Source organism: Peromyscus leucopus, chromosome 7 (assembly GCF_004664715.2).
Source record: "Peromyscus leucopus breed LL Stock chromosome 7, UCI_PerLeu_2.1, whole genome shotgun sequence".
NCBI classification, from domain to species: domain Eukaryota; kingdom Metazoa; phylum Chordata; class Mammalia; order Rodentia; family Cricetidae; genus Peromyscus; species Peromyscus leucopus.
Window position 1 is genome coordinate 31,026,195 of NC_051069.1, and position 22,213 is coordinate 31,048,407.

Consider the following 22,213-nt stretch of genomic DNA (forward strand, 5'->3'; position numbering starts at 1 on the left):
AGAAATCAGAAAATTTGGTTGTAGTCATCAAGACCTCAGGAGACCAAATCTCCTTGGTTTTTCCTTGGTACAATCTCTTCCTTTACAGGACAGCTCGATAGTATCTGCTAAACACATAGGGGCTGGAGGCACAGTTCCATGGCAGAAAGCTGACCTAGCATGTGGGAGGCCTGGGCTGATCTACAGCACTTCAGTAGTGGTAACAGCAGCAGCAACAACAACAATAATAATGGTGTTCCTATCCCCTGGCTTAAAAATTCCATTTTTAGGAACTTATTCTACAGCCTAATTCATGAGGGCAAAAGTACACATACAATGATAGTCATATAAAAGGTATACACCTTGAAGCTGTGTAAAGACAGTCATTCGAGACTGAATGGAAGAAATAATGTCATGAAAAAGCAATGTGCGGCAAGGTTTGTAGATTATGCTCTCATTTATGTAAAAACCAAGGCTGTGCATAAGATGCATGGACATGCATTCTGTATGCATAGGCAATTTATGCAAGAACCTGTTGTAATTTGTTAGTTATTGCGCTTAGGCAGTTTGTATTTTCTATGACATGAGGATATTATCTTTTGAACTAAACATTTTTGAAAATGTAATAACATGCTATGGTAGCACTTACACAAACATACCCATGCGTTAAAATTCTTAGGACTATGCACTCTAAAAGAGCCTCTTTACCCCCAGATGAAGGATAACCCCCCAAAGCATCCACACAGTATAGAGTAGAAGTTTCCACAGAAATGATTATTGTGCTTTTAGTGTGCATTGATTAAAATAGCAGCTTCTATAAAACCTTCAAGCAAGACTTGCTTTAATGATTGGTTAATGCTTATTGAACACTCCGTGCCCGGTGCTCTTCTGAGCATACAAATTCAGATCCCAATATTGTTCACCAGTATTTCGCCTACCTTCCGTAGATGCATCTCAGAACTGGTAGAACATAACTTATTCAGGTCATTTTGCACACACACACACACACACACACACACACACATACACACACACATACACACACACACACACACACACACACACACACACACACACACGCACGCACGCACGCACACAACAAACTACACATTTTCAGACTTCGTGTCGTTCAGGAGTCTCTTGTTGACAAGTCACCGGTTTAGCATAAGGTTCCCTGGAGGTTTTGAGGTGCGGGTAAGTGACGCTGATGATAGGAAGAGGGCACTACATCACAATTCTCCAAGTGGGGTCTGAAGAATGGGGAGTTGGGGTAAGCAGGATATGAATGAGAGGATCAAGATGAATGAAGCCCGGGAGGCGGGGCTGCTGTGTATGCCTTTTCTAGCCCAAGTGGGGATTTGTTGTGTCTGCTGGGTTTTCACAGTGGCCGTGGGAATAAAGGCTGCAAAAGCCAACACTGAAGCAAGGACAGAGATTCTGTGAGGAGACTCCAGCCCCTTCCCTCTGCACACCAGGCTGTTATTTAAGGGATAAGGGATTAGGCTTTTTGTGAGCAAAGGGTATGAATGAGGGAGAGCGGCAAGCCTCATAACTGGCTGTGAGAAAGCCATTTACAGCTCCTCGTGACTAGTCCCTTCTGTTCCAGCGGTCACCTGCCCTCCCAACAGCCACTACGAGAGCTGTGTGAGTGTCTGCCAGCCTCGCTGTGCCGCCATCCGCCTGAAGAGTGACTGCAATCACTACTGTGTGGAAGGCTGCCAGTGTGACGCTGGCTATGTCCTCAATGGCAAGAGCTGCATCTTGCCCCACAACTGCGGCTGCTACTCGGATGGCAAATACTACGAGGTGGGTACAGGAGGCCGCTGGCCTCTTTCTCCATGCCAGGCTGGCTTCTCTCCAAGCCAAGGGGACAGCCAGAACTGTCCAGGCTTCCTGCTCCGTTGTGATGAATGTGGGGCTTACTGTAGGGTAGGTGAGCTGAAGCCGAGACATTAAGTAGTATTTTGGGGAGGCCTATGCTCTCTGTGATATTTGGAATTGCAGCCAGGCCTTCCCCCTCCCGCCTCCTCTGCATGGGCAAGGCCTCCTCCTCTCTCTGATGCCTTTCTGACTGCCTTCCTGTAAATCTCTGTCTGAAAGCTTCTGACAGGACTCTAGTTTGGAAATACAGTGGCTGTGAATCTGACATTTGTGGCTGTCTCCATTAAGGATGTTTTTAAGGAGAAAATATGGGGCTGGAGGCTGGGAGGAGTGGCCTTCCCTCTCTGGCTGTGGAAGCTCCCACACAGGTGCCGTTCGTCATCCTGATATCATCCCTAGGAAGTTGAGTCTGGCCTGCTTCCCTGCACCCTTCATCCCACCTTTTGCCCTTCCCAGGATGGAGGCAGGGTGCAGAAACAGAATGCTGATGAAGAAGAGGCCCCTCCTCCACATTTCCCAAGAAAACATACTGGCTTGCTAAATCATCTTACTATTTAGATTTGGGGAAAGAGGAAGTACTGGGGATAGAACCCAGGTCCTTGAATGTGTTGGGAGAGGATTCTACCACAGAGGCACATCCCGAGCCCTCTAATAGTTAATGTTCCATAACACCAAGCTCAGAAGAGCCTTGAGAAGGTCTTCAGTCGGTGACTTTGCTAATCTTCATTTAAATGTGAGTAGACCGTTAACCCCACATACCCCTTCACTGGCTCCATGGCAGCCACTATTTGAGCAGCCTTCAGAGAACAAGGAAGTGTATTCCCTGACTTAAGGGACTTAAAATTACCTGTTTGGGAGAGAAACAAAAATTGTGCTTTAAAGAAGGGAACAATTACAAAATAACATATCAACAAGTGAAAAATGATGCCCCGCAGAGCAGATCAATTTTAAATGAAGGTGGGAGCGCTTGCCAGAAATCTAATTGAAGTGTCTGAACTGGAACTCAACTAGGCAAAAATAAATAATGTCTCCTTTCTGTAAAGATGCATTGACTCATTTGAGATTGACTGAGCTGCCTTTATTTGGGGAATAAATAAAAGAATAGAAATGTAGGCATTATGCTCAATTTCATTTTCATTGGAAAAGACATCTGGAGGTTGTATTAGAAAGACAGGGTAAACGTAACATAGAATCGTAGGATTATTAAGAGGGCTTCTCTGGAGAGCTAGTGCCCAAGTTAACTCTTAGGAAGATCATTTGAACAGAAGAGGCAGGACATTTGGAAGAAAATCATTTTAGTGTTCTCCGAATCTGGGAGCGATTATAACCAGGCTCCAGACTCCAGGAGCACACTTGGAAACTCTGCTCCTAGCCTGGAGATGGCCCAGATGGGTCTGTCTATTAGCTGTGTCGTGTACCCCTCCCTCCACAGGGATCCTGAGGGTCAGTGTGGCCGAAGGGAACAGCACTTGAGCTTGGCCCTGACGGTTTCACTGTTGGAGGAGTGACAGTGAACCAGCCTTGTCATTTCCCTGACCTTCTGCTTCCCTGTGAATGAAATGTGGCTGAAAGAGACTCCTCAATGGGGTCGCCTGTACGCCCCATGCTAGTGCCCAGCCTGGTACCTGGCATCCCGTCCTTCAGTGACTGGCAGTGGCTGTTGTTATGGTGGTGGCTCTTATTCTCTTGAGAAATATTTTGTAAATTAAAAAAAAAAAAAATCCAGACATGTTAGTGAAATGGTGTGCACAGAACACTCAGAATCCCCCAGAAAGTCTCATAACAACCCTCGGCAGCCATTAGTTCTATAAACATTATTATCTGGTTTTTCATCAGAAAGTCAGTGGGTTTTGACAACAGCTTATATCTGGAAAGTGGCAAAGTCACAGAACAAATACTCCGCATCCATTTGCCTCAGTTCAAACAAGCTTGGAGGCTTGTTTATACAGCAGATTTCTTTGGAAATAAAGAGAGAACACATCTAGTCATTAGCATGTAGGGTAATCACCCAGCTGTCGTTGTCATGTCTAATTAAGGTAAAGAAAGCAGCATGGGGCAGGCACTTGCCTCTGATGCTGGTTTCACAGTCAAGTTCTCCTGTGGATGAGTTATTTACCCCCAGTCATAGCCACAAACATCAGGTTATTTTTTTTTTCCTTCCCACCAATGTAGTGTCTGTGTTCTTATCAAACAGGGGCCAGGCCAACCACTTAATTATTGTATAAATCTGATAAAAGCAATAAGTCCGTTTGTGAAGCTTCTGGGCCCCAGAATATGTTGCAGATCTAGAGGGAGCAAGGACCTGGCTTCTGATGTCTTCACTTGGAGGATGAGTGACACACTAGTTGGAAGAGCTTGCCCTCTGTTCACCCTTGAATCTGAGTCACAATCTGTCAGTCTCAGGGTATTGTTAAATTTGTAGTCGAAGAAGAAAACAGTGGCCAGACAGAATCATAGGCCCCTTTGTGTGCCTTAAGACATCTTTTCTGTCTGGTGAATTGATATAAATTGCACATCTCTAATCCAAAGATCTGAAATACAAAGTGCTACAGAATATAAAGCCCTCTGAGCGCTGAACTGATGCTATAAGTAAAAAATGGCACACTATGAAACTTTGACACAAGACATGTAAAGTATTGTATTAAATTATCGGGCTAAATGTAGAATGAATATATGAAACAGGAATGAATTTCATGTTTAAAAATGGGTCCTATTCCCAAGATATCTCATATACATGCGATTATGCCAAAGTCTGAAAAGCTCCTGAATCCAAACTCTTCTAGTCCTTGGCTCTTACAATAAGGGATTGCGCCGGGCAGTGGTGGCGCACGCCTTTAATCCCAGCACTCGGGAGGCAGAGGCAGGCGGATCTCTGTGAGTTCGAGGCCAGCCTGGGCTACCAAGTGAGTTCCAGGAAAGGCACAAAGCTACACAGAGAAACCCTGTCTCAAAAAACCAAAAAAAAAAAAATAAATAAATAAAAAAATAAAAAAAATAAGGGATTGTTCCACCTGAAAGGCACGGAGTGTCCCTATCTCTCATGGTCTACTTATTGTGGTCCTCCCACGTGGACGGCCATGACTGTTTCCCAACATTCCCAATCTAGAGCAAGTACAAGATGCAGACTATAAACTCTACCAAGTAGAATTGTGTCTACAGATTCTTGCCCATCTGGGGAAGAATATAAAACAATGTCTCCTCCTGTTGAGGAGACACTGCTGTGGGCATTTAAATGATTTTGTGTAATTCCTCTGAAGGAGGCTGAGTGGCTTTTCTGTAAAAATAGCAACAGTGAGTATGTATTGAGTGGTTACTTGATGCCAGGGAATGTGCTTTACATGTCTTATTTGATTTGACCTTCCCAACTGCCCTGCGAGATGTGATTATGACCTCCAGTTCAGATGAGCAAAATGACACTATGAGAATTAGTGGTGTTCCCCAAACGGCATGTGCAGGGTGACAGGGCTGGGCAGATGTTTGAATGGCCTGATCCTACAGCTTTCCTTTATGAGACCTAGGTGTTGGCTAGACATCTCACCTTCAGCGCCCAGGGAAATAGAGATGCTTGCAGTAGAAGTAAATCAGAAGTAGGCCGGAGTGAGGGAAGAAATTCTTGGAAGAGTGAGTATTGGGAAATGCTGAAATGGTTGATCATGGGAGTTGATTATCATTCTCTTTTGACTGGTTGAGATTTAAAGCACTGGTCTCTCATTCCCGAGTGAATTTAAATTTCATCTTAAAGTGGAGCCTATATTTCTTAGAAGCATGATTCTCGGGCTTAAGAAAAATCTACGATGTATTTTTCCTCTTCACCTAGCTCCTCCGACAGCTCGCTGCACATTCAGGTAGGCTCTGATTAGTTCAACAACCCCAGCCATAAAGACTCCAGAGTTCTTGATTGAAACCAATAAAGTCTAAATTGCGTATTATTTGGCCTCCGAATTGCATCAAAGGGATACGCTTTTGAATCCAGGCAGCCTCCCTCCTGCTGCCTAGTGCTAACCCCAGCCCTGTTAAAGCCAGCCTTGACTGCAATCTGAGGTCACAATTTAACTCGAATGGCAACCTCTCTTCCAGCCCAAGCAGCTGTTCTGGAATGGAGACTGCACTAGGCGCTGCCGCTGCTTCCGGCGCAACCTGATCCAGTGCGACCCACGCCAGTGCAAGTCAGATGAGGAGTGTGCCCTGCGCAGCGGGGTGCGCGGCTGCTACAGCACCAAGACCTCCTACTGCTTGGCGGCAGGGGGCGGCGTCTTCCGCACCTTCGATGGTGCCTTCCTGCGCTTCCCGGCCAACTGCGCCTTCGTGCTTTCCACCATCTGCCAGAAACTGCCCGACATCTCCTTCCAGCTCATCATCAACTTCGACAAGTGGTCCTCGCCCAACCTCACCATCATCTCACCTGTCTATTTCTACATTAACGAAGAGCAGATTCTCATCAATGACCGGAACACTGTCAAGGTGACAGCCTGGCTTTGATTTCTAAGAAATGTGCCAAGGGAATTGGGCGTTTGATAGTGAGGCCGCTCGTTGTAGTTTATTCCGAATAACTGAGTTGAAGGATAACAAGGGATTGCTCCTAGTATCCCACACACATGGCCAGATTCTTAGAGAACTGAAGCATGAAACTCCTGTGGGCACACAAGAATCGGCCACTGCCTCTGTTACCCATGATTCCAAAGGCCTTGCAGGAAACTTAGCGTCTCAGGCTGTAATGACGGCAGGCCCGCAATTGAGCTCCAAGTGATAAAATGGTAGATAAGCCAGCTTTTAGTCTGGATTAATTTCTAAAAGGCATCTCATTAGCTTTTAAGAGCCCTTGCAGTTATTCTTGGCGTTGTCCACTTCTACTACATGGCGTTATCCTCATTTCTGCCGTGCTTTCTCTAAAAAGAGAAGGCAAGCATTTGCCTATAAAAACAACAATACAAAGCCCAGTGGAGCAACTGCCTCTACCAGAGGTCCCATGATGACGCTCCAACGGGAAGAAAATGTCAAATTTATCTTAGATTGATTCTTCCTTAGGGCCATTGCCTTGGCTGTTTTTGCTTGTAAATCTAAGACCTGCATATAAATACATGGGAAAGACCCACTCACTCCCGTAATCTAATATTTGGTTCGAATACCCTATTCATTCCACTTAGGAAAATAATCTGCTCTATGAACTATTGAGCCCCAGTCTGCAGCTATACCAGACTGGCCCTTCAAATTGACCCAAAAGGTGGAGCCAGGCTCCATTACAATGAGCTCGGGTAAGAAGTGGGGCTGTGAGGAGGAGAGAGCCACATTAACAGGTTTCCTCTGCCTTCCACTACCAGCTCAGCTGAATCTCGCACTGAATGCACTTTTCTTTAAAGGGCCATCAAATAGCTTAGTATACAGTGCCAGGCAAGAGACTGGCTTTTTGCAAGCTTAAAGGGAAGAATCTGGGTTTTGTTTTTGGTTTTGGTTTTTCAAGACAGGGTTTCTCTCTGTAGTTTTGGTGCCTGTCCTGGATCTCTCTCTGTAGACCAGGCTGGCCTCAAACTCACAGAGATCCGCTTGGCTTTGCCTCCCGAGTGCTGGGATTAAAGGTGTGCACCACCACCACCTGGCAAGAATCTGGTTTTTACTGATGGCTTTTAACTTCCAGGAAAGCTGCAACTGTTTTTGACACTGTAATTCTTTTTTGCAAATTGCCCTGCGTGGACACAGTTGTACTGGTGGGAATACAGGAAGAGGTGAAGTGGCCCTCAGGAGAGCCACACAGATATCACTGCCGAATAACACCTCAAGCCAGCCAAAAGGAAAGGCAGAATTTTTAAGAAGCCATCTTTTCTTTATGGAACAACATCACTAATAACCGGGGGGTGGGGGGAATCCAATTTATTTTGTAAGTACAAGAAAAACATGTTATTTCCAATCCCACAGGCCAAGAAATTTTATAAAGTGGGAAAATGACAAATGCAGAAAATACTGTGTTTATAAGACATCTGGGAAGACCTCAGGTTTGCACGTTATAACTAAGAAAACAATAAACATGACAGAGCTCCCCGGGCCCATTGTAACCTTGTTGGACTCCCCTTAGAACAGGATTATGATGTCATTTTCGGTAATTGGTAGATGCTGGGGAAAGTTTAACACAAAAATCTATCCATTCCCCGCTCAGGGCAATACTATTCTGATGTTTTCTTCCCTCTTAACTTTTCTGTTCCTACAGTTTGCTTCTTTCCGGGAAACTACAGGATAACTATATGGCCTTAAGCTCTAGGGCAGGGGTGGTCAGTATATGGCCTGTGGCCAAATTCACTTGCTGTGTCTCTGTGTGTTAATGTGTGTAGACTCATGTGTGCTCTGGTGTTTGTGGAGATCAGAGAACAAGCTCAGGGATCATTCCTCAGGTGCTGCCCACCCTTATTCATTCATTCTCATGTATTTATTTTGGAGATGGGAGTCTCTCACCCTCCTGGAACTTGAGGAGTGGGCTAGACTGGCTGCCCTACAAGCTTCCGAGATTTTCCTGTTTCAGCCTCCTCAACTCTGGAATTGCAAGCATGAGCTCCCATGCCCAACTTTTTCAATGTGGGTTCCTGAGATCGAAAGCATTTCCTCATGCTTTTGAGGGCAGCACTGTACTGACCGAGCTGCCTCTCCACCTGTCTGACTTTGTAAATAAAGCTTTATTGGAAGCTAGCCACCCACTTTGTTACACATGGTGGTTGATGGCCCAGCACAAGGGCAGAGTTGAATAACCGTGGTAGAGAAGACAGAGCCTGTAACATCTGGCCCTTTGCTGGAAAGATGGGCCAATCCCGGCCCTTGGGTAAGGACTTTCTATCTTTCTGCATCTAATAGGTGAACGGCACACAAGTGAATGTTCCATTTATAACTGGCTTGGCAACCAAAATCTACAGCAGCGAGGGGTTTCTGGTGATTGACACCAGCCCCGACATCCAGATTCACTACAACGGTTTCAACCTCATTAAAATCAGCATCAGTGAGCGGCTGCAGAACAAAGTATGTGGCCTCTGTGGCAACTTCAATGGTGACATGACTGACGATTATGTAACCTTGCGGGGGAAACCTGTGGTGAGCAGTGTAGTGCTGGCCCAGAGCTGGAAAACCAATGGCATGCAGAAGAGGTGAGTATATCCCAGTAGTTCACATCATGACCACAGACTCCTTGCTGGGGTCTCCCCACTTCCAGAGGAGGTGTGAACAGGGAGTGTGCTTTCCTTAGTGTTGTTCTCCATTCCTGTCAGGCAGAACGTTGAGTTTGGCCTTTGGAGCTGAGGTGAATGGGAGGCCCCAGTAAATTTTCCAACTGCAGGAGCTGGGTTTAGATGATGTAATTCTAAATTGTCATGTGATCCTGCTCTCAGCGACTCGGAAGAGTGTGCCTGGGGTTAGAATCTGAAGTTGTCACCAGCTATCTATCTACCTGAGACCTAGGATCCCCTACTGGGAGCGGGATGAAGAGCTGGCACAGAAGAAAGACAGCCCTTGGCTCCCGAGTCCTGGGGCTGCTTGGGTAACCTGGACTCTTCCCAGAAGGCTTTGTTGATGGAGGCAGTTGTCGTGAGCCAAGGAAGCCTTTTTGAGAACATGGGTTATAGAGGTGATTATCAGCCACTTCCCCTCTGGCCAGGTGAGACACAGCTAAACAAGTTATTGCAAAGAGTCTTGATTTAGGGTCCCCCTCAGCTGCAAAACCATGCCGACACCTTTCTGGCTCTGTAAACATGTTTCTACTTCCTGACATTTCTTTGCTTCTACAATGGGCTGATCCCTTTATGCCCTACATGTCAGACACCATCTAAATATCCGGCTGTAGAAAGGATGCTCCGAGCTTCTGGCCTTGCCCTAAGCAAACACTGAATAATAAATAATCATGTTAAGATCATTGTGTAGATCAGTGGGCCCAGAGCTGGGAAGGACCATAGCATCTAGTTGGGTATCCCTCCTTACTTGGAGACACAGATGGCTTATTTGCATGAGGAGGTCCATGAGTGCCAAGCCAGGACTAGATTCCCTGACTCCTGGTCTGGTGCTGTCTCCCTCCACAGCCCACCCAGTGGCTCCCAGGTAGAGCTGCTGCTTTCGGACATTTAAGCCATTCTGGGTTTCCCACCAGTAAACAAGGTCCTGGTCCCCTGGAGGGGCTGTGTTTCTGTTTCCATTTGGTTCTGTTTTCCTCCTGCCTGTCTTTGTTTTTCCTTCTGTGAACTCTCTTCAGCTGCACACAGACCTCTGGCGAAAGTTTTGCTTTTGATCTCTGACAGCTAAATTGGAAGCGGCTAGAAACTCCTGAATTTCCTCCTGGGTCTTTAATTCTGCAGGCAGGCATCATTACTGTTGTTATTCTGCCGATATGCTGTTCATCATTATTATGTCAATGATATCAGTGAACTATACCAAAGTGTGAATGGTTGTTGTATCAATACCTGTTGGCATGTAGCTCTTTGGCTACTAGCCCATTCTGGTATTTTATCTTCACTCTATCCCAGTGATATGAACAACAGGAATTGTTTTACTTTTTTAAGTGGGTAGAGACCACTGGGGCCTGGCTTTCCTAAGGCCCTATTGCTAGTTAGCATTGATGTCTGCATATTCTATGAGCGTCAGCGCTAACTAGCCCAACAGGTACAACAGACGCGGTCTCACCTCCTATGGGAGAACTCAGATGGCTGTTTTTGCTTCACTCATTCTGACCAGACCTCTCGCCCCCAGCTGCAACGAGCTGCAGTTCTCACAATACGCAGCCACGTGTGACAATGTGCACATCCAGACCATGCAGGGTGATGGCTACTGCCTGAAGCTCACCGACATGAAGGGCTTCTTTCAGCCCTGCTACGGGCTCCTTGATCCCCTCCCCTTCTACGAGTCCTGCTACCTGGACGGCTGCTACAACCACAAGAAGTTCCAGCTGTGCGGCTCCCTGGCTGCCTATGGGGAGGCCTGCCGCTCCTTCGGCATCCTTAGCACCGAATGGATTGAGAGGGAGAACTGCTGTAAGAGAATTCTTTTATTTATGTGGGTGCTGTGTGGGTAGCATTGCTTAGTCTGATGTCAGGCCCACCCCATCTTTACTTATCCATTTGTTCCATGGGTTGGGGAGCTGTGAGCTGTCCTCGAGATTCAAAGAGGGGGAGGGCATTCCCAGGGTAGACTAGCCCACCATGTCCACCATGTCTTGGTTGGAGAAGCATCAGTTTAGTGGCTTGGTAGAAGGACGTAGTTAGTCTGGGACTCCTGGTTGCTCTTAGTTCTTAACTCAGCTCCACCATGACTTCCATATCAGAAAGGGAAAAAGCATTGCAAGTGGCAAGATGAGCAGGATTAATCCGGCTCTATCTGGCTTCAAAGGAAGCTGCAGATGGATGTCTACAGGGTTCATACATTCATCTAGATAGTGAAATTAAAACGTCTACTTCATGCATTGTTTTCTCCAGGGAGAAACTTCACTGTATGTAGTATTCCCATGATCCAATGCGTTTACCCTTTTACTAGGTTAATTAAGTAAATAAAGTAGTTCTTAGCATATACATACATATGTAAGTGAATAATAAGCATATATGTGCCCATTATATAAGTGGTCATTTCCATCAGTGCAGTATGATGGTGTGACCAACAGAATATGTGTTTGTATCCAGACACACAATACCAACCCTGAGTGCATCTAAGAGCAAGTATGTATCCAGGACCATTCCCAAACCACACACACATTAGTGAGTCTATAGAGTAAATAAGATTAAGTGTGGAGATAGGCTCAGTTCAAAACCTAAAATTGATGCAGTTAATTAAAATATATATTTGATGATTCCAGTTAAGAAAATTACTAGTCTGTTGTAGATCTGTTTGGTAACTAATAGTTTACTGTGTTCATAAGGAAAACATTTTAAATAACTTAAAAGGTAAGTGTTTGAACTTTGAAATTTGTCTGGCTATCTCTGTACACACACACACACACACACACACACACACACACACACACACACACACTTCTTCCTGTCAAGGAGTAATTATGCCTTGCGTGTCAAGTGGGAGATGGACCTCTACATTTTGGGGTGAGCTCTTCTTCCCGTGGGCCATGAACTGTTCATCATTTCTGCTCTCTTTGGCCCTTCTCATATGGAATTATCCATTGACACCATTTGCTGACTGCCTGCCATGTTCTTGCTCCTGAGTCAAACGTTGAACACTGGGTGAGTAGTGAAGGTCTTAAAAACAGAAAGCCTTCTCAAAAGAGATAGACTTAACCGAGGCTGGTGGCTTTCCTTCGCTGTCTTTCTATAAACTAAGGCCTGATGCTGAGCTGTCCCTGTCCTCTCACCATGTACAGTTAGTTACTCACTAGAAGGACTTGGCAGCCAGCCACATCGAACAAGGTGTGTGTGGTGACGGCTGTATTTTTAAAAAGATTTATTTATTTTTATCTCATGTATGCATTTGTCTGTATACATGTGTGTGCATCATGTGTGTGTCTGATGTCTGAAGAGGCCAAAAGAGGAAGCTGCATGCCCTGAAACTAGGGTTACAGACGGTTGTGAGCAGTCATATGGGTGCTGAGAACCAAACCTGGTTCCCATGAAAGAGCAAGGGCTCTTATCTGCTGAGCTCTCTCTCCAGCCCCTGATCTTTGTTATTAACCTTGTTTTTGTATGTGTCTGTGACAAAATCGCTTAAAAAATCGACTTGCTTAGTAGTTTTTAAGTACCCAGGGTCTTGTTATTAATTACTATCACATAGACAATTGCTCTTCTGAGCTTGTTTCTTATAACTGAATGTGTGACCTTTCTAAACCCCATAAAAAAACTCCCAAAGCAATCTTAGCTCATGATGGACATGTTCTTCCTTAGCAAAAATCTGTGGCATGTTGAACAAGGATTTTTCTCTATTGATTGGAAGAAAACTCATCATGTCACAAATGAGTCTATTAAAGAGAATGTTCTCGGTTAGTGAGTGTCAGATGGAGGTGCTGAAAACCTTGCATCTGGTACAGGACCATTGGTCATGACAACAGGCTAGAGTTTCACATCTTCTAAGCTTTTACGTTACCTGATTCTTTGTTCCTGTCAGCAAAATGGTACTGTTGATTGAACTGGAGAATTGTGGGTAGTTGTTGATCTGCCCACTTTTACAAAACGGAGTAGATGTTTGTGGAGAAGGTGCACCAGGACCACAGGAGTCTCAATAGGAGGGCCTTCTCTGGGATCGTAGGAGTCCTAAGGGTTTTGTTATTGATAAATATTTATTGAGCACTACCTATGAGATGGCTGGGTGCTGGAAACAGAGAAACAAATTATCTGGGTGCGACTTTTCTATAAATACAGAAAATTCAAGGAATTATAATATGTACAAAGCATATTAGATGTATGGTGTGTTAATTGTGATATGGTATGGTGGATACAGAAATTATAGAATGACTTGGCAGATAATTCTGTTTTGTTTCTACAACATACCTTCCTGGATGACCTTGGGTAAGTTTTAGCTGTGAAACTGGGGGGTTATAATACTCAGCTTGAGGAGTATTTGTGAGCGTCAGTCACGCTAATTCAGTTAAAGCTTAAAGCATAGTGCAGAGCCATAGTAAACATCCAATTACGAGTACTTGCCAATATTTTCTGGGGGTCACCCTGTCTGTCAACTTGCAGGTACCCACCTGATCATTCCCAACTGGACTGTGTCAAATCTGGAGTGCAATCCAATGCTACTGCGTGTAGGTGTGAAAATCAAATTGTGTGTGTCTGTGTTTTCCTTTTTAGCAGGAGTGGTTGAAGACCCCTGTGTGGGGGCAGACTGTCCCAACAGGACCTGTGAGCTGGACAATGGAGGAGAACTGTGTGGATGCATTGAGCCACCCCCATATGGAAACAGTGAGTGACTAGTCTGTCTCCACCCAGAAGGTCTAAGGAGGAAGCTTATCAAGGAAATGCCAGGGAAGGGGCTGTGTATGCGGCCCCCCCCCCCCCCGTACTGTGTTAGAAACCCAAAAGCAAAGCTTTCAAGAGCTAGGAAGCAATTTGACAGCTTCAACGTGGGCTGGTGGTCATTTCCTCATAGCTACACCATTTTCTTCAGTAGATTCCAACAAGCAAATGTGTGTATGAATGGAATCCGTCAGTTCCACATGAGTCCAAGGAACACCAGAGAGACCCGAGTTGCTCTTTTAGACCCCCACATAAGTAAATGGTTTGATGCCAACAAGAAGGAATTAGGAGAGTGCCAGGTACCTTAAGATTGACTTCAAGCCAAGTTTTTCTGGCCCAAAGATGTTTGATCCCAAAGACGGCTGAAATGTTGGATGTGAACAGCAGATAACCCACGCTCCTTCTGGTCCTAACCTCGGTTCCCCAGGGTTAGAAATGGTGTCATCCTCAGCCAAGCACACCTGGATGTCAGCTTAAAGGGGCAGTGCTCTGTCTTTTGGCTCCATGATCTTTTCCAAACCAAGTAATTCACAAACACGTGCTAATATTAGCATCTTTCAAAGATTAAAAACCCAGTTGACTAGAATGTTCCATAGAAGGGGACAGTGTGCCTCACCTAAGCACATGAAAAATATTTTTCTTTGTTCCTATAGTGTTTATTACTGAGTGCTTCTATACTCAGAGAAAAAGCCTTCTGCTGGAGCTCACCAGGACTCACTAGAGGTTCTGTTGAGCTGGGTTCAGGCGGGGCTCTGGGTGCTGGGGTCAGACTAGCATGGCTCTTCCTGAGGCATCTGCTCCCCAGCTAGATGACACTGTGATAGACTTTGTGTGTCACTTACAGAAAAGTACCTGCCACCCGCATGTGTGGGAGGAAGGCCTGGGTTTCTACAGAAAAGACAAAAGGCACTTTATTAGCATTTTTATCTTTTTAATAATCCTCTGCCAACGCCCAAGTTATTGCTTCGAATGAATTCATGCACTCATTTGGTGTGATCAAAGCGTAATTAGAAAGGCTTGCAGCCTCTGAGTGGAGATTGTTTCCTGCTTCTAAAGAAATGTGGCCGTGGGGGCCCCAGCCCACCCCTGCGGCAAGACTGACTCCCACCGACAGGCTTGCCCTCCTCACTGTCCCCACAGATTCACATGACATCATCGACGCAGAGGTGACCTGCAAGGCAGCCCAGATGGAAGTGTCCATATCTAAGTGCAAGCTCTTCCAGCTGGGCTTTGAGAGAGAGGGTGTGAGGATCAATGACAGACAATGCACGGGCATCGAGGGGGAGGATTTTATCTCCTTTCAGATCAACAACACCAAAGGGAACTGTGGAAACATTGTGCAGGTAAGAAAATGGGGCAGGAGAGGGCACTTGGCTGAGGTAGTGACATCCCCTGGATTTTAGACCTTGGTCATCCTTAAAGGCAGGGTAGTCTGCTTAGAAATACACTCACTGATGAACAGCAGAGCGCACATGCAAAAATCAAAGACAGAAAATGATCATTATTTGGTGCTAAGTGGTTGAGTGAACTGAAGGAGCATTCTGAGTGTACATTCCTTTCCTTGGTTTGCAATATCCCACCACGGCTCTTTGTTCTCTACATCTGCACACATTTTGTTTCCTTTCTTATGCTTCTATTGTCTTTCCAGGTAAATAGAGCCTGCTCCAGCTATTTTAGGTCATAAGCTGAAGAAAGGAGTCGGCTGTATGAATACAGAGAGGTCCCGACTTGTAGAGTCAGGGTTTCCAGTGTCTGGTTTAATGAAGTATCTCACTTCTCTTGTTTTTTCCTGTGATGTAATAAAGATTATGCCTCTGTTCATTAGTGCTTTTATCAGAGGGAAGGTGGCTTCAGGAGGGTGCAACTCACTTGTTCAGGTGGTACTTGTAAGTGTACCCGGCAACGTGTTTGTTAGAAGAGAGATTTCAAGTTAAGGACTGAAAAAGAATTTCTGATTCCATCTACATTCACCAGGCATTGCCAGCATCTCATGCTTTCTGTAGCCTGAGTTCCAGCAGATGTCTGTTTGCAGTTGGAATTCAGTGGTACATGGAATCTGCCTTCCATGGGCACTCGAGGTTATCGGACTGAAGGGCACTGCTCACAGCTATGGCAAGGCTTCTTTCCCCCAGTTGGTGCCGAGGCTGCTTCCATGCCCATGTATTCTAGCCTCTGGGTTTGGTATGGAAGGAAGCCACTGCTCTACAATTCCGGGGGATGGATTTGAAATGCTAACCGCATACTCCTGTATTTTAATGATTTCTGACCTCCCCTTGACCTGCAGTCCAATGGCACTCATATCATGTATAAGAACACAATCTGGATCGAGAGTGCCAACAACACGGGCAACATCATCACTAGGGACCGCACGATCAACGTAGAATTTTCATGCGCCTATGAGCTGGATATCAAGATCTCCTTGGACTCTGTCGTGAAACCTATGCTAAGGTAGAGAATTTTATGGGCTGCTCTCGTGCTTTCTCTCTCCTTGACAGCTAAGGTTAGAAGCATCAGAATAGCTAGCATTTGCCTTTGAAGCACCGGAGAAAATGTAATTCATGTTTCCGGAAACAAAATGCTCTAGACAAATGATGGGAATGCTTTGTTTCTAAACTATGTGATCCAGGAACTACCTGTGACCAATGAGCGTTTGAAATTTGGCTCAGGGGGCTGATAAATTGAATTTTTTATTTTATTTAATTTAATTTAAATGTAAATTGCCCCATGTAGGGATCAAATTATACTAGGCAGCCTTATACGTTAGGACTGTAGGCTCTGCCTTCCCTCCACATTTTAGCTTGAACAATGGCAGATAATTGAATAAATAACAGGGTTTTGGGTTTTGGTAGGTTTTTTTTTTTTGGTTGCTTGCCTCACATATGAGTCTTTCTTTGTTAGTGTCATCAACCTGACAGTTCCGACTCAAGAGGGCAGCTTCACTACCAAGATGGCACTCTACAAAAATGCCTCCTACAAACACCCTTACCGCCAGGGAGAAGTCGTGTTGACTACTCGAGACGTGCTCTATGTGGGGGTCTTCGTGGTTGGAGCTGACTCCACACACTTGATCCTCACACTCAACAAATGCTATGCCACCCCCTCCCGAGACAGCAATGACAAGCTTCGGTACTTCATCATTGAAGGAGGGTGAGTGGCCAGGGCAGCCTTGTCAGGGACAGCAAACTCAGCCTTTGGTGTAACATTTTCTGCATCATCTTGTAAGAGTGGGACTGGGTGCTAACTTTTGTTGACACCCACAGAACCAACATTTTGTATCAGCAGATTCATCTCATTGTCATACCCTGGGAGGAAGACTGTATAAGATCCAGCAACTTGCCTAAAGTCACACAAGTTAGTGGCAGACCCCCTGTCATGGGGCATTTGCCATATGATGCTTTAAATAAGGGATTCTGACTTGCCTGCCTCAACCTTCAGTTTGAGAGGAATCTGGAATTCTAAAAATGAGTGATGCAGGGAGAGTAGCTGGAGGTCAAGGTCTATGACAGATGCGCCAATAAGAAAGAAGGGATCAGGATAGAGATCAGCGGTAGAGTTCTCTGCCAGCATGTGCTACGGCTCTGGGATCAGCTCCCAGTGCCATCAAACAACAACAGCAGTAATATTGAAAGTAAAAGGCAATTAGAATACCATGGCTCCCCCTTTTCTGTGAGGGGACACATTCCAAGACTCCCAATGACTTCCTGCAACCATAGATAATTCTGAGCACACTACATTTTCTCCTGTACATGTACAACGTACCCATAATAAAGTAAATTAGGCACATTAAGAGATTAACAAGGACAGCTAATAATTAAAAGGAGCTGTTGAAACAATACAGTGTAATAAAAGCTACGTGAGCATGGCCTCTCTCCAAACATCTTACTGTACTGCACTCGCCCTTCATCTCCTTATGATGATGTGAGGGACATGGTGCTGATGTTGCAGGAGGAGTGGGGTGAATGATGTAAGCCCTGGGACTCTGCTCCAGGCTACACCATACAGATTACTAGCACACTCCCTGGGATTCCACACGAATCAATCTGATAACTGAGACAGCTACTGAATGCCTAGTGGGTAAGTAGCGTATACAGCATGGACACGTAAGACAAAGGAATGATTGACTCCTGGCTGGCTGGAGCAGAACTTGACTAGATACCATCCTAGTATTCAGAACAGCATGCAATTTCAAACCTAAGGGATTATTTCTTAGTTTTCCCATCTAATGCTGTAGCAGTGGGGTTGAATGTGAATAACCAAAACTATAGAAAGTGGAATCGTGCATCAGTGGGGGTTTCTTATGCTCACCAAGCTTCTTTATCCTTGATATCGTATGCCTACCCCCTCATATATTTCCTGAAACATGGTTGTACAACACAATTTATTCAATTAATGAATGAGAAGACTAGACCAAACAATAAGAATGAGTGAAAACATTGGTTGTGCTGGGCAATTTACACCTACGCTAATAAATTTTCTAATAATTTATTTTACTATCATGGCACACTATGCAAAGAAATGGACTTGCTTTAAGTGTAAAATGCAATGATGTTATAGTACACCAGCAGAAGAGCACAGATACCCCTTCATCTGACTTCCCAACGGTTTTTCATCAGCCTAGTACAAGGATTCTTAATTTGAGTGACTACATTAATCCGATTTCTCTCTACCATAACTGATAGAATTCAGTGTTATTTGGTTTATACGAAAATTTAAAAAAAAAGGAATTTACTGGTTACAAAACTCAGCCACAGATGTGGGTGCATTTCCAGGATGATTAGATTCAAGGAGCTGTCAAGGCTCCCCTGTTTTCTCTTGCCTTTGCCTATCTGTCTATGTCTGCCATGGATCTGGTTAGTCAGCTGCTGGCCATCCTGGCCTCACTAAGGACAGAGCACATCTAACTCCAGATTAGACTCCCAGGGAGCATCTGTGATTCGCTCATATTGGATCCCCCTTCTGGGAGATGGCACCATTGGACTTCCCTGCCTAGGTTGCCATCTACCTCTGTGGTGTGCTGCTCTGGAAGTTGTCATTCGCTCTGTGACTGCAAGAAGAGGAACGGGAGCTCTAGGAGAAGAGGGGGAGGCTCTGGGAAAGGTATAAATATCCACCGTTTTGCTGATAACACAACCTTGGAGAAGTTAGGCAGAGATCACCCATGGCCACTCACCAGCATGAGGAAGAGGCAGAAAAGGAGTCACTTGAGATGTCAGGACACACAGTGACCTAAATGCTCTGGGTGAGACCTAGTGCATTGTCCAGGTGTGCAAAGACCTCACTGAAGCCTTCATCTTTCTGAATAGATGTTCAGCCCTCCAAGAGCAGAGTCAGGGGAGGGCAGGGGGAGGACTTGGAGACTGCTAGGTGTCTCTGAGTCCTTGGAGACAGTGTGAACAGTACCATTTCCTCTTTTCCCGTGTCTCTTCCCTCCTCTTACCACATTCCTTTATCGAAGTAAACACGCTAAGGTACGAGCCATTCTAGAGCTATAAACCCAAATGACAAAGTTTAGGTCTCCTTTGAAGGACGAGGTGGTATTTAGCATTTTAAAAATAGTATTTAATAGACTTGACCCAGAGAGGGAGAGCAAGCCAGCAAGCATGTTCATAAATCTCAGCTTACCCCTGGGTCTGTCTAAATAAAGGCCTTCAAATTAAACCGTTGTTACGTGGGAAATTATCTCATCCTCAGAGAGAACTAGAATCCATCAGTCCTTCTAACCTTTCTTAGAGGCATGGGCTTATTGTTTTCCCCAGCCCCGATGAGCTGATGGGAAAATATGCTCAACTTAATGAATGAACAGCAAAATGGACTCCCTCATGCACTAGGAAGGCCTGCTGTTCCTCCCCAACTATGTGGAAGGCAGAGACAACACCAGCTTCTACCACCAGCCCAGTCATCTGGGGACCCAGGCCACTCCGCCCTCTGTCCAGGCGCCTAGACAGGCAAAAGGACAAGTGTCAATCAATATTCTTGCCTTGTTTGCTTGCTTCTCTGCCTCCCCCCCCCCACTCCCCCCCCACAAAATGTTTTTATTGATTATTTGGGAATTTCACATAATGCACCCCAGTCACACTGACTTCCTGGTCCTCCCAGGTCCATCCCCCAACCCTAGGGCCTTGCCCCCCCCCAAAAAAAATAAAGAAGAAAAAAGAAAAGAAAATACACCAAGTCCAATTTGTGCTGCCCATATACTCTCTGGAGCATGGTCAAACTCCCAGTGGCCAGTCCCTTAAAGAAAACTGAGTCCTCCCCTGCCCGCCAGCCGGAACTCATCAGCTGCGAAGAACTGCACTTCAGCATCCCGGGATATCCCAATTCTTACGCTCTCTCTTGCTGCTGTCTGGTCTGCCACCAGAGGCCATGCTGAGTCTATGGTCTGTGCCTCCGCCTGAGGCCTTGTGGATGTTCCTGGTCCGAACTGTTGCCAGAAACCATGTGGTAGTCCATGACCCATGCTGCTGCTGACTGTCACTGGCAAGGCAGCTTCTTTTGCAGTGGTATTGATGACTGCAGACTCACGATCGAGGATGAGGGACATTGAGGGCTGCTATGGCACACACACACACACACACACACACACACACACACCCCGCCAAGAGATACAGTCTAGACAGGAAGCCATTGGGAAGAAGTCTTAAATCGTTTGCTTGCTCTAAGAGAGTGTCCAGACAGCCACTGCCTCTGTCCTGTTGCATGGTTTTCTGACACCTAAACTTCATGCCATCCACATGGGAGAGAGGAGGGGGCCTGGCTAAGGAGAGAAGGTCTGTGTGAAGACGGGAGTCGGAAAATCCTTAAACCGATTTAGATCCTCCAAATGAATAATAATGACAAGGAAAACTGTGGCACACTTAGTTTTTCTTTCAAAGCATTTAAGAGACTATTGCTTTGAAAAGCCAAGTTGCATTTTGTCTAATTACGAAAACTAATAGGTGTGGGAACGCTGAAGGATAACTTCAATTTTTAATTTTCCTTATTGCTGAGCTATTTAATCCTGTGGGCTTGGGGGAAAGAAACAAAAAGAAAAAGAGGCACCTTTTAAAATCTTTTATCACTTAGAAAGTCTTTTGGCTCCTCTGGGCTCACAGTGGCCATGGCAGTACCCTCCCTCCCTCCCTCCCTCCCTCCCTCCCTCCCTCCCTCCCTCCCTCTTCCCTCCCTCCCTTCCTCTTTCCCTCCCTCCCTCCCTCTCTCCCTCCCTTTCTTCCTTCTCTCATTCATGCATCGATCCAAAAATGATTTTCAAATACCTGCCATATGCCATGTAGTGTGCCAGAGCCACAGCGGTGATTGTGACTTTAACCCTACACTTAAGAAACTCAACAGGACCCTGTTGACAGATCCAGGAAAGGCTACCTATTCCTGCCATATAAATAAAAGATATTTATGTGGGAGTGGGTGCCGTAGATGGGGACCCAAGAAAGGAGCAGAAAGGTGTTCTGGTGAGGAAACCATTGCATGAAGACACGAGCAAAAGAGACTGTAATGCATTTGGGGAAGGTCTAAGTGGTTGTGGCAGCAAAATCACCATGCCTGGGGGATGTGCTGGCGGTGGGAACTGGGTATTGGTGACACTACAAGAAGCCAGGGAGGTGGGAAAGAGGCAGTCCCCCTCCGCCAAAACAATCCCTGGGACTCATCCATCCTGCCCCTCCTTCCCTCCAGCTCCTACTTACTTTAGTGTAGGAAGAGTCCCCGAGGGATTTGAATCAGGGCCCCTGCCAACATCGATAATTAACTGGAGAAAACAGAGGAAGTGAGACTTGTATTTGTTAAATTGTCTTCTGTAGAACACAGCTCTGTGAGGGGGCGGACTGGGATCCCAAAGCGTGGGGAAATTGAGAGGGTCCCCACAGACAGTTCGTTGGTAGTTGCTGTTAGGAGAGCAATTCAAGGTGGCAGTCGATGTTTCAAAACAATGAAAACAGGAGGGAGTGATAATAAATGGCACACTGAAGCAATCCGGAGGCCACTTTCAAATGCGAAGTCCGTTTTAGCGTTTATGGCCAATTTATATGAAATGTAAAAAACTGAAATGAAGATGAAGATTAACCTCTCAGAGGAAAAAAAAAAAAAGCTAGGAGTCCATCATTTTTTTTTCCTGACTAGGTGTCAGAACATCAAAGATAACACCATTGGCATCGAGGAGAACGGAGTGTCCCTCACCTGCCGTTTCCATGTCACTGTGTTCAAATTCATTGGAGATTATGATGAAGTTCATCTTCACTGTGCAGTGTCCCTCTGTGACTCAGAAAAATACTCCTGCAAAATTGTAAGTGTGAAAAGCAATGCTCTCAGCCTCTCTCTAGCTGCCCCACAGTGACTGCGGGTGCCTGGTGGCAGCATTGGAGCTATCTGAGCTCACTCAAGAGTGGGTGGTAATATTTGGTGGAGAGTATATAGTGGAATGATGTCCATGTACTCCTCAGTCTCTAAAATAC

At 45.5% G+C, this 22,213-nt stretch overlaps 1 protein-coding gene across 1 annotated transcript in view; it reads left to right on the top strand.

The window, feature by feature from the left end:
• The window catches only part of Tecta (tectorin alpha), a 65,872-nt gene that overhangs the window by 40,888 nt on the left and 2,771 nt on the right, over nt 1-22,213 (top strand). The window contains exons 11-19 of the mRNA XM_037207585.1: nt 1,586-1,785; nt 5,938-6,321; nt 8,695-8,981; nt 10,570-10,850; nt 13,605-13,715; nt 14,910-15,112; nt 16,054-16,217; nt 16,668-16,916; nt 21,882-22,044. Of these exons, the coding sequence (XP_037063480.1) occupies nt 1,586-1,785; nt 5,938-6,321; nt 8,695-8,981; nt 10,570-10,850; nt 13,605-13,715; nt 14,910-15,112; nt 16,054-16,217; nt 16,668-16,916; nt 21,882-22,044 (2,042 nt within the window). The remainder of the gene's footprint in view (nt 1-1,585; nt 1,786-5,937; nt 6,322-8,694; nt 8,982-10,569; nt 10,851-13,604; nt 13,716-14,909; nt 15,113-16,053; nt 16,218-16,667; nt 16,917-21,881; nt 22,045-22,213) is intronic.